Consider the following 12,821-nt stretch of genomic DNA (forward strand, 5'->3'; position numbering starts at 1 on the left):
TACCTCAGCCTTCCGAGTAGCTGGGACTACAGGCATGCCCGGCTAATTTTTTCTATATGTTTTTAGTTGTCCAGTTAATTTCTTTCTATTTTTAGTAGAGACGGGGTCTCGCTCTTACTCAGGCTGGTTTCGAACTCCTGAGCTCAAACAATCCGCCCGCCTCGGCCTCCCAGAGAGCTAGGATTACAGGCGTGAGCCACTGCGCCCGGCCGAGAAAGACTATTTTAAATATCAGCCCCCTGTGAAATGAGAGCTGACCAGCATGGATAAGATTTGCTCTACTGTCTCCGATAGAGACTTGTTTTAATGAACACTTGGGGTAGCTGGAAGGTGCCATGACATAGCATGTTAACGTCCACTTTGTCTGCTTCCCTGTAGGTTGGGCGGAGCAGTTCAGTGTGCTGAGAAGTCCCCACCAAACCTAATTTGATATGCTTGGTCAAAGTAGATTGGCAGATTTATATTTATGTTCTTCTCTTGCTGCTTCATCTTTTAGAAATGACATCTGTTGTATTTTACTGATTAGAAAATAATACATATTACTGTAGAAAACTTGTAAAATACATAAACCTGTAAAGGAAAAAAACCCAAAAATCCACTGATAATCTCAGTATCTAGACATACTTTTTTTAAAAGTCTAGTCAAATACTCTTTATTTAACGTTTTGGTATTTTTCATTCTGTTTAAAGTTGTTTAGTTTTCATACTTTGGTAATAATTCAAAATTGAAAATCATGCTTTTCTTGCTTTTCATTGAGGAAGGCAAAAATTTGGATATAGTGTCATACAGTGGGTTTTAAATTGATACCGAAATGTGCCCATGGTGGTATTTGTGGTTTCTCTCTTTTTTTTAAAACCAAAAATAACTCTTTTTTGCATTGATAAAAAGATATTTTGTCAGCTGTGAGATTCTAAAGTAAATCTGAGGCCTTATCTCCCTATCTCCAATAAAGAACACAACAGTTGATGCTGTTATGTAAAGAATTTGGAAGTACATAGAGAAATACGCACTTTTTATTAGTTTGATTGATCGTTGGACTTTGGAAACCGGATTTACATCGTCTGTGTAAGAGGCACATGTTGGAGGGCTACCCCTTAAGTATCACAGTTTTCAATACCCTCTGTATTCAGGACCTGGGGTGTCAAGAGAGGGCAGAGGGGATTGTTGGGTAAAACAGGCTGTGACGTGGACGTGTGTATTTTGTGTAAATTTTATGAAAGACTTTTATGTAAGATTCTTACCAAAAACCACTTCTCCATTTTCTTGAGATGACAAATAAATTTTCCAAATTGAGTAGCTAGGCTCGGTCCAGGCGATTCAGGAACAGTTTCTTGTATTTTTATTCATCTGTGGTTTGTAGCCCATGCAGTCACTTGGAAGTGCTAACTGTGCTACTTTCCACAGCTGACCCTTCGTCCGAGAGCAAGGAAGATCAGTGGATGGGGGTCACTGTCCAGAGCCAAGGTCCTGGGGGCAAAGTTGTGGTAAGTGTAGAGAAATGTGTTCATTCCACAGTGTCGGGAGTGCCAATTACATGCCAGTACCAGGCTTGCAGCAGCAGACGAGAGCCCCTGCCTGAGGGGAGTAGCCATTCTAGCACACTTTACTGCTTTAAAGCAGGAATGGATGTCAAGAAGAGACCAAGCATTATTTTTCCTAATGATACTCTGAAGTAGTTATACATGCTGCTTTTCTTTAGAACTTTCAGATTCAAAGAACTTATTAATAAACCTGTATTGAATATCTCTAAAACTCTACATGGTCTTAAAGCAGAAGAAAACTACACATAGTTTGTGTCCTAGGAACTTTGTAGCTTTGTGTAGATAAGTTATAAAAAAATATGGGAAAGGGCACAGTGGCCCTGTAATCCTAGCACTCTGGGAGGCCGAGGCGGGAGGATTGCTTGAGCTCAGGAGTTCAAGACCTGCCTGAGCAAGAGCGAGACCTCGTCTCTACTAAAAATAGAAAAATTAGCCAGGTGTCCTGGTGTGCGCCTGTGGTCCCAGCTACTTGGGAGGTTGAGACAGAGGGATCACTTGAGCCCAGGAGTTTGAGGTTGCAGTGAGCTACGATGATACCACTGCACTCTACCTATGGTGACAGAGTGAGACTCTGTCTCTCAAAAAAAAAAAAGAAAAAGAAGCAAAGGTCTTGGAAAGTAGTATCAGATAATTTTAAACTCTCTTATTATTCTGAACTTCTTTAAATAGAAGCAATAGTGAAGAAAAGAGAGTTTGTACTAAATGGCCTTGGAAGTGCTGACTTTCAGGTTGGAATATGATCTTTTTGTCTCTCTTTCAACATCTGGTTGCTGTAACAGAATTTATACAGAACTTTGAGGGAAAAAAAAAATTTTAGTGAAGATTGAATTTTGATATTTAAGGGATACACTATGGGAAATTGACTTGGATATTATAAAGTATTTTTAGCCTTTGTTAGGTGTGGAGTAGCTATGAATACCCTGTAGAAATTATAGAGATTATTTCATCTTTCCTGGCAATGTAATTCTCTCTGCCTTTTAAAAATAGGCATATTAAAGGAAATAATCCCAGAGCTCAGAGTGTAAGTTAGGACTGATTACAAGGAAATAGTGTGGGTAAAAGGAAAGTGTCTTTGTCTTAGCTGTGTTTGCTTGATCCCTGTGAAAATGTGCATGATTTCTATCCTCCAGAACATAATTACTCATTTTCACACTGATTTGAAGGTTTATACAGCCACTAATGCCAATTAAATTGAGGAAATTAAGTAAAAAGATGTTTTCCTTTGTTTATGTGACAGGTAAATTTATAGATAAATTGCCTGTACGTGCAGATTGACATTCAGTATTTGGATTGGAGCATTAGTCTTTGACAATAAGACAGAAGTGCTAGTGTCTGTATATTTGATAATGGTCTCCTTAGTGCCACTTTGGGGAAGATTTGCTAGTTTGGGATCCAATCTGAGGATAAGGACATGTTTAATCACCCTATTTAGAATTAACCCTTTATTGAAAATTACAAGGTTTATAGACACAAGTGGGCTCCTTTATTCTATCTGTTTCCAGACATGTGCTCATCGATATGAAAAAAGGCAACATGTTAATACGAAGCAGGAATCCCGAGACATCTTTGGGAGGTGTTACGTCCTGAGCCAGAATCTCAGGATCGAAGATGATATGGATGGGGGAGACTGGAGCTTTTGTGACGGCCGATTGAGAGGCCATGAAAAATTCGGCTCATGCCAGCAAGGTGTAGCAGCTACTTTTACTAAAGACTTTCATTACATTGTGTTTGGAGCTCCGGGTACTTACAACTGGAAAGGTATGATGTTTGTGTTTATAGAAATAGAGATTAGAATGTCTCCATAGTTTCTATAATATGCACCATGATGTAGTACAGTTTAAGGCATTTGTTATAAGGCATTTGCATATCATAAAAGGATAGGATATTAAATTCTCTAAATGATGTGATTTTGTAAAAACAAATAATGGTAGAAATGTGTATGTCTTAGTGTTAAGATTTTTTTCCTCTGTCAGTATTTTACATTAATATAAGTAGCTAACTTTTTTCTGTAGGAATGTAATAATTAACATTAGTTGTTTTGCTGTTTTATATTTATCTCATGAAACTAAAAGTTTTTAAGTTAGTGATCTGAATATTGAACAGGATTGAGTGGTGGTGTGTACAAATAACAGTATATTAATATGGGCGTTTTTTCATTGTACATTATCTCCAAAGGCCGTATTTTGCTAATAACACAGTAACGTTACTAGGGCAGATGACAGACAAATTGGGGAATTTCGAGATGATGATTTCAGATAATTTCTGAGAAACAGTTGTTTATTATTGTTGTATGGGTAAAAGGAGATATTGGGAGGGAGGGAGGAAAATGACCCACATTTTTTGACTGACTGAACCCACTCAGTTCCTGTGATACGGTTTAACTTCCCTGAAGAAGTTAAGCATGTGTAGGAAACTCCTGTATCATAAAAGACAATTAACTTGACTCTAATCCATGATGAAGAAAACTACATCTGATTTGGGAATAAGACTTCTTTTGAGAAATTTATTAAAATCATATAACATTTTCACTTATCAGGAAAAACTTAGGAAAATGTTCCCTTTTTCGTTCAAAAATGTCCAGGTTTTAGTTCTTGTTACAAATGATTCTTGCAAATACCTTTCTCTGTATGTCAGCACGGTAACCTTCAAGGGTAACTTTCCTTTTTCCTCCTTTCACCTACGATAGAGTCTTTCACATTAGAGTATTTGTCAGGTTATTTTTACCTAATTGAAATGACATGTTGAATTTAGAATAGTTTTATTTTAGGAAGAACAGATACCGTATATAGTAAAAGAAAACAACAAAACACCTAACAATTATGTATATTTTAATTATGTATCTTATCTACTTTATAAGCCCTCATCTAAAATGTTGCCCTTTTTAAAAAGTCATATAGTGATTTGGGCTAACTATATGAAATCTTCTTGATGAAATCTTGATTAAAGCGGTTTAAAGAAAAGATCAATACATTTCACTTTTACACTATAGAAAAAAGACAAATTGATTTAGGATTACAGAGAACATAAAATATCATAAATCAAGTTCATGTCATTCAAAAAATTTTATTTTCTGTAGATTTTGTTAACTAAGTGAATATTCCATTTCCATCTGGTTTCATGGCATTATAAAGATAGCTTATGGAAATGCATGGGGCATTTTTTTAATTATTCAAATTTCTTTCACATAAAAATTTACACAAACATGTTTCACAAACTTAGAAGTCATCTCTCTTCCTTCTGCCTTTCCTTCCTCCAAATTTTTCTTCCTGTAGGCAGTGATAGCATGGGGGATGTAATACATCATTTATTTTACTTTGTTTCATCTTCATTTTTTTGTTGTTTTTACCATTTCATTCCTTTAGGGATTGTTCGCGTAGAGCAAAAGAATAACACTTTTTTTGACATGAACATCTTTGAAGATGGGCCTTATGAAGTTGGAGGAGAGACTGAGCATGATGAAAGTCTCGTTCCTGTTCCTGCTAACAGTTACTTAGGTAGGAGCGAGTGTAGGTGGCTGCCTTTGCCTACCTTTTCAGAAACCTTGTGTGACGTTCCCTCGCAGGGCCCACAGGCCCCTGGACCTCTGGGCTGTGAAGAGGCCAGGTGGAGCTGGGGCCTCTGGCTATATTTGCTAGAAGTTGATAAGTCTTGGTGATCCCAGAAGTAACCTGACTGATACCTAGGATCCTTCCCTTCTGATCTGGTCTCCCTCCAAGGGGGAAGAAACCAATTATCACCCAAAATTGTCCATCCTCCCTCCTACTTGGAAGTCTGTCTCCTGTGCTAATGGCGGTCTCTGTAACCTGAAACAGGCTGTCCATGCAGCCATGAAAAAAATGCATGGGTGTTCATAGTAAGCTGGGCTACTTTCCCCCTCCATTCAGTGTCTCTTTCTAGAGATACTCTTAAAGAGCTACATTTAATAAAGTTAACTCTTAAGTGGCAGGTCAAGACCTCCAGGTCCTTCCTCTGTGATTGCCATTCTCTGAGGGTTGGCCCTGCTCCCGGAGTGCGACCCCCATGTCACAGGGCCCTGGCAGGGGGCACAGGGGCTTCTGGGCTGAGGCTGAGCAGGACTGCTAAAGCGGCTCTGAGGACACCCAGACTGTGTCTAAGTGCCAATCCCTAACTCCTAAGGCTTGTTTGCATTACTCCTAATGGGTGTCCTAAGTTATTCATGTGCATTATGGTAATTACACAAAGGCTTTTAAAAGCTTTAATTCTTGGTATGAGTTGACATAAAGAATAATTACTATGCATCTCTTGGAAAAAAAAATGTAAAAAATCTTCTAAACCTAAATAGTAACCTATTAAAAAAAAAATGGCATGGAGAAAAGTACCCATATACTAAGATACTACTGGAACAATGGAAGGTTAAAAAGGAAAAAGCAGATATACATATATGAGTAATTCCAAACAGTGTGCTAGGAAACATACACTAAGTTTCAGTTGTATAAATGTGTGAGCAATACTGTTAATTTAAAAAAAAAACCTTTGAATTCATATACTCCCCATCCTCCCCAAAATAAAAACTTGGTATAAAGGTATAGAAGAATGAAGAGAAAAATTATACTTAGTACTTGTTAAGCACCTTCTGTGTGCAATAAATCAGATACTGTACTCAGTGCTTTACATATCTGCACTTCTATGAAATAAGTATTATTGTCCCCTTTTTATGAGGAATAAAACCGTGACTTAGGGAGCTTAGTTTTCTAGCCCAAAGTCACACCATTAATAATCTCCCAGGCAAGGAAAGCAACACTGATGAAATTGCAGATGATGGGAAGCAGCTGGGTGTGTGAATAGCAAGTTAGTGGCCTTGCAGGATAGGAAGGGAGCTTGAGAGAGTGTGGTTTGCAGTCCTGAGTATTAAACATGGGATTTCAAGTTAAAATTCTTTTCAAGATAAATAGTATCAACCAACATTTTATTTGAGTATATTTTAACAGACAGCCTCTTTCTTCAAATGCATTATTTAGGAATTATTTTGATGGGAAGTATTTAATTTTAATTGCTGTGGTCAAGAAACCAGTACTTTGGTCTTTAAGATAGATGGCCCGTGGGTTTTGTAAACTTAGTTGCTGTTAGAACATAACATATAAAAATAGGAAGCGTTTTTTTTTTCCTTAAACGCATTTGCCACTTTTAGAATGGATTTCCTCAAAAGTGATACCTGAGAAAGAAATCAAGTCTGTATTGTTACATTTTGCTTGTCCATGCTGTGTGTGAATCTGTCGTTTCAAAAGATGTGAGTGGGTTTTGGGAATAAAAGGATCTGCCTGGGGTTTTGGAGGCTGGCAGAGAGCGCAGCTTGCCGGCTGCAGCGGTGGTCTCCTCTTCCGGCGAGAGTGCCAGTGGCCGCCCTGCCTCTTACCTAGCGTAATTATTTTTTCTTCCATCCCATGCGTGTGTCCAGGCCTGCTGTTTTTGACCAGCGTTTCCTATACAGATCCTGATCAGTTTGTTTACAAAACACGGCCTCCCAGGGAGCAGCCTGACACAGCCCCAGATGTGATGACAAATAGCTACCTAGGTTTGTGACCTCTGAGATGACAAATTGTCTTGGTCATGGTCATTTAAAAATTTTTTTTGATCCACACAGAGCACAAATCTTTTTATTTTCTATTTCATCTCAAGTGACGCACACACAAAGCATGCCGTGGTTGAGGCTCTGCTGCCAGGTGGCTTTCAGAGCCGGATCCGATGATAATCACTCCGTTTTATTTCACCCTGTTTTAAACGTGTGGCTCATCATATTTTTCAACTCACTTCACAATTTGAGAACTGCAACAGTAGTGGTGAAGCTTTTCATAAATAAAACCCACTAAAAAGGGTGAGCTTGTGTTATTCTGCATCTGCCTCACCTTTGTATAGAAAGATTTGCTTAATTTGAATGGTTTTTGACACGGGCATTTATATTTGCTTTCCACCAAATCTCAGTATTTGTAATCTGCATCCTACTTGATGCTTTATAATTGGGAGTTCTAATGTTTTCTGCCCTCGGAACAAGTGTGTAACTCACGTCAGTGACAACTTCCTCACCTCTGTTGTTTATAGTAGGTTCTCAAATACTATATATCATCAGTCATGGTTTTGTTTGCATGTTTGTGTCTGAGAACTAAGTTGATGCAAAATAATGAAATACTGTCTATGGTATATTAATGTTATTAGGATTTGTTTTTGCCTGATTATCAAGTAGAGTGAATATGGACATTATTCATGTAAAAATACTGGTCCTTACGTTATGGCAGAACTTATGACATGGACTCAGTTATGCTACAAGCCTGGGTGTAGTCTCTGTGTGTATGATGTAACATTCTCATGGTAATTCAATATCTGGCTTGATCTCCTTTGACCATAATTCCAATATTAAAATAGGATTCAAATTGATTGTTAAGGTACACAAATATTTCACAATTCAATTTATACAAATGCTGCATAGCATAGATGCTTTTCTTTAAAAGTCTTAATATCCATAGAAAGCAGCGAACTAGCCCTAGCCCTTTGTCCTTGTGTCAGATCTCCTAGCTCTATAACTGGTAAGTGTGGTAGCTGGTGGGAGGTCAGGAGGAGAGACGATGGGAAGCCAGAGGAAGGTTAATGATAGAGTTACCAATGTCATACACCTCCTGAAATACAGGATTGATGTGAAAGGCTGTATTTTGTTTTTCTAGGCTTTTCTTTGGACTCAGGGAAAGGTATTGTTTCCAAGGATGAGATCACTTTTGTATCTGGTGCGCCGAGAGCCAATCACAGTGGAGCTGTGGTTTTGCTAAAAAGAGACTTGAAGTCTGCACATCTTCTCCCCGAGCACATATTTGATGGGGAAGGTCTGGCTTCTTCATTTGGCTATGATGTGGCAGTGGCGGACCTCAACAAAGATGGGTAAGAGCATCTCAGGTTATTTTATACTGCAGGATAGTTGCTTCTTTGGCTTCTGTAGGTCTTGAGAAAAGCCATCCTTTCAGGTTAGTTGTTTCAACGAGTATTTTTACTACCAGATTTTTACCATCCCATCTTCATCATCTGTAGGATGGCAGCAGACATTCATTACCCTCCCCAGGGTGTAGGGTTACATTTTTGATTTTCATTTTTTACTCATGTCTTGGGATCATGGGTCCACGAGAATTAAAATTTTAAAAAAATTAAAGAATGACACCCACGTGTTTCTGTTCTGTGATTTCTTAAGGGGCTGTTGGAGCACCCAGCATGTCCTGTTGTAAGTAGATACTGGTGACAAAGTCAACATCTGTGGCTGCTGGTGCCAGCTGGGGAGGCTGGAGTGGTGAGGTCTTTACCAGGAGTACCTGCTGCAGTACCGTTCTGACTTGAGCAACTGGCTTTCAGTTCTTACCCTTGATATTTTTCTTGGGATGCTTATTATAGCCTACCTTGGTTTTTAAAAAATGTTTTAATTGGATCATAAATTCCATATTTGAGTTTCTGTTAGGTTATTAAGTATGGAATGTCCAATTTCCTTAAGTACTAAGTTTGACAGTTGATATCTCTGACATTTCACTTTGACTCTTTTTTTTTGTTATCGTGACGGTACATCCTCACTCTTTTAAGCACACGTTTTGGCTTGCGATTATCTTTCAGATTTTTTTAGAGCAATTTTTATGAAACCATGGATAAGTCAAAAATTTGTTATTTTTGAATATGAGTTCCATCGTGGAACCAATGCAGCGCGGACAGCTCGAAATATCAACAAAGTGTTTGGGAAGGATGTGGCTTATGAACGCACAGTATGACGATGGTTTGAGAAGTTCCGTTCTTTTAATCTTTTTAATTTTCACCTTGAAAATGAGCCATGTGGGCAACCTGAGACTAAGGTGGATAATGATGAGCTGAAAGCTATAGCGGAAGCGAATCCATCTCAACCTATGCGTGAATTAGCAGCAAGGTTTGACGTTACCATTCCAACAGTGTTGGACCATTTGAAACAAATGGGCAAGGTAAAGAAGCTGGATAGATGGGTACCGCATGAATTAAACGAGCATTGGAAGAGGAATCATCTCAGAGCTTGCCTTTCTTTGCTATCATAACATAAAGGTGAACCATTTCTACACTGTATGTTATGTGTGATGAAAAATGGATTCTTTTTAACAATCGCAAGCATTTGGAGAATGGTTGGTTAAAGATGAAGTGCTGAAACACAGTCCAAGAGCAAATAGTCATCAAAAAAAGCTAATGGTGTCTGTTCGGTGATCCAGCACTGTATTGTCCACCACAGCTTCATGAAACCTGGTCAGTCCATTACAGTGGATGTCTACTGCAACTAATTGGACAAAATTATGAGGATGCTTGCAGTTAAGCAGCCGAGATTGGTCAATAGAGACAGGCCAATCCTCTTTGCAAGACCATGTGTTGTACAAACAATGCTACTCAAACTACAGAGGCTGGACTTAGAAACTCTGTATCATCCTCCATATTCACCAGACCTTGCACCAACTGACTACCACTTCTTCCAGGCTTTGGACCACTTCTTTTTTTTTTTTTTTTTTTTTAATCATCAAACATAGTTATCAATTTTATTTTTGTTTTTGTAGCAGGGCAGCTAAAATCTACTTATTTAGCATGAATTCAATATACAGTACAATTTCATTACCTATTGGACCACTTCTTGCAAGGAAAAATATTCAGTTGTCAACAAGCTGTGGAAAACACCTTTCCTAATTTCGTTGCCACTTGCTCTCTAGGCTTCTTCACTGCTGGCATAAACAAGCTACTGTTTAGATGGCAAAGCTGTGTCTATAGTTTGGGCACATACTTTGATTAATTGTACTGCTGCTTTGAGATATAATAAACTAAACTTTCAGTTTGAAATTGGACATTTCATATTTAATGACCTTAATAATATATCTCTTTGAGTCCCTATTACACATGGATTGGTGGTATTCTTCTTAAGCTTGCTAGTATTTTAGCTGATGGGTCACAGTTCTTTCCACTCATTATGTTTTTAGGTGGCAAGATATAATTATTGGAGCCCCACAGTATTTTGATAGAGATGGAGAGGTTGGAGGTGCAGTGTATGTCTACATTAACCAGCAAGGCAGATGGAATAATGTCAAACCAATTCGTCTTAATGGAACCAAGGATTCTATGTTTGGCATTGCAGTCAAAAATATTGGAGATATTAATCAGGATGGCTACCCAGGTAGATAATAGTTTGTAAAATCATTGTGAATTATAGATTATTTGACTGTTTATATAATGAGTGCTTGTGTTATCTTATTTTAAAATACTGTACTGAAGTATTTTAAAAATGTAAATGTTTGTTAAAATGTGATATTGTCAACAGATATTGCAGTTGGAGCTCCCTATGATGATATGGGAAAGGTTTTTATCTATCATGGATCTGCAAATGGAATAAATACCAAACCAACACAGGTAACCAAATAACTTGGATTTCTACAGCTAAGAGTCTCAGCTCTTTTGCCTTGTAATAGAACGTTTATGTGACTTTTTGTACTACATACTATTTTATTTACAAGTCTACGACAGTATGAATTTTGTTTTTTAAGAATTTATTACTAAAAGATAGCTTCAAAATAAATATATAAATGCAATTGACCCGCTTGTTTTAATTATAAAATTTCTTACATAATTAGGAATCAAAGTAATCCAAAGCAAAAGACTTTTCCACCCTGACAGCATAAAGAGATGGAAGTGTGATCTGTTTCCTTTAGTAGCGTACTAAATAGAGATGAAACTGGGCAGAAAAAAACATGATTGTAATTACATGGAGAATTTAGACATGAAAAATTAGAAATTACTTTACAGAAAAATAAGACTTTTATAGGGAAGGTGGGGAGGATTGGTTTGAAATAACTCGATTGACTTAATATATAATAGTAAACAATCTCATCACAAATTGGTTCTTTTATCCTTTGAGGTGCTATATAAATCAGATGATTTTTATGAAATGTATGAAATGTTCGATCATGTGTATATGTATGATTTATTTATAATTTAATATAACTTATTTATAAGTGAACTCGTACACTTCAGTTCAAAAGAAACTTGAATGTCTTTTTCAAAGCATAGTGAAGAAGCTCATTTTGGTGACCTGTGTGCATTCTGATGCCTTGTCTGTTTCAGGTTCTTGAGGGTACATCACCTTATTTTGGATATTCAATTGCTGGAAATATGGACCTTGATCGAAATTCCTACCCTGATGTGGCTGTTGGTTCCCTCTCAGATTCAGTCACTGTTTTCAGGTATATTATCTATGACTTTAGTTAAATATGTTCAATAATCAAGTTACACTAAAATGTTGACCTTTTGCATTAAAATTTGTAACACCTATACTTCAAAGGCTTATATGAATTTTGAAGATATTTCTTTTTCTTTTGAGGTTAATGTAAAAACCTATTTTGTAAAATCTTGCTAATTTTGAAGTAATCGAGGAAAATATAGGTCCAAATTAGTGACAATTTTTACTTCATAAATATTTTAAAAACTGTAATTTTGATGAAAAAACAAAACACACAAAATTTGACAGTACAAAGAACATAAAGGAAATACCCTATAATTCACCATCCTTTAGTCAACTCCACGAATTTGATTTATATTCTAGTCTTTTATTTTCTGTGATTATACATGTATATTTAACAAAATTGAGATCATAATTGTACATAACTATCTTCAAACCTGCTCTTGGCCATTTATGATGCATAACCATGCCATTGAGTACTTTTCCAAAATAAAGTTGGCTGGGCACAGTAGTTCAAACCTGTAATCCCAGCACGTTGGTAGGCAAAGGCAGGAGGATCACTTGAGTCCAGGAGTCCGAGACCAGACTAAGCAATAGCAAGACCCATCTCTACAAAAAATTTTTTTTAATTAGCCAGGCATGGTGGCGTGGGCCTGTAGTCCCAGCTACTCAGGAGGCTGAGGTGGGAGGATCTCTTGAGCCCAGGAGTTGCAGGCTGCAGTGAGCTATGATGACACCACTCTATTCCATCCTGAGAGACAGAGTGAGACTCTGTCTCAAAAACAAAACAAAACAAAAAAAAACAAAACTACAAAGGCTACACTGATTTGCCCATCAGCTGTGTCTGAGTCTCCCTTTCCTAGACTTTCATCACTGCTGGAAATCACCATTACAATTTTTTTTCTTTTTTAATTTTAGAAGAGCAGGTTCTTAAAAACAAGTTAATACAGAATTGTAGAAAGTGCAAGTTCCCCATTATTCCATCTTCCCCATTTTCCATGAAACAACTTTTAGGTTTATTGTGTATTTCTGCATTTTTAGGGTATCATCAAATGGCCACACTA

General features: G+C 37.4%; 1 protein-coding gene across 2 annotated transcripts in view; it reads left to right on the forward strand.

Annotated features, from left to right (window-relative positions):
• The window catches only part of ITGA6 (integrin, alpha 6), a 75,678-nt gene that overhangs the window by 36,722 nt on the left and 26,135 nt on the right, over window positions 1-12,821 (forward strand). For both annotated transcript variants that reach the window (XM_012650797.1, XM_012650798.1), the window contains exons 3-9: window positions 1,405-1,484; window positions 3,044-3,299; window positions 4,904-5,035; window positions 8,216-8,426; window positions 10,505-10,698; window positions 10,843-10,931; window positions 11,643-11,761. In XM_012650797.1, the coding sequence (XP_012506251.1) occupies window positions 1,405-1,484; window positions 3,044-3,299; window positions 4,904-5,035; window positions 8,216-8,426; window positions 10,505-10,698; window positions 10,843-10,931; window positions 11,643-11,761 (1,081 nt within the window). The remainder of the gene's footprint in view (window positions 1-1,404; window positions 1,485-3,043; window positions 3,300-4,903; window positions 5,036-8,215; window positions 8,427-10,504; window positions 10,699-10,842; window positions 10,932-11,642; window positions 11,762-12,821) is intronic.

Source organism: Propithecus coquereli, unplaced genomic scaffold, assembly GCF_000956105.1.
Source record: "Propithecus coquereli isolate 6110/MARCELLA unplaced genomic scaffold, Pcoq_1.0 Scaffold34, whole genome shotgun sequence".
Classification (NCBI taxonomy): domain Eukaryota; kingdom Metazoa; phylum Chordata; class Mammalia; order Primates; family Indriidae; genus Propithecus; species Propithecus coquereli.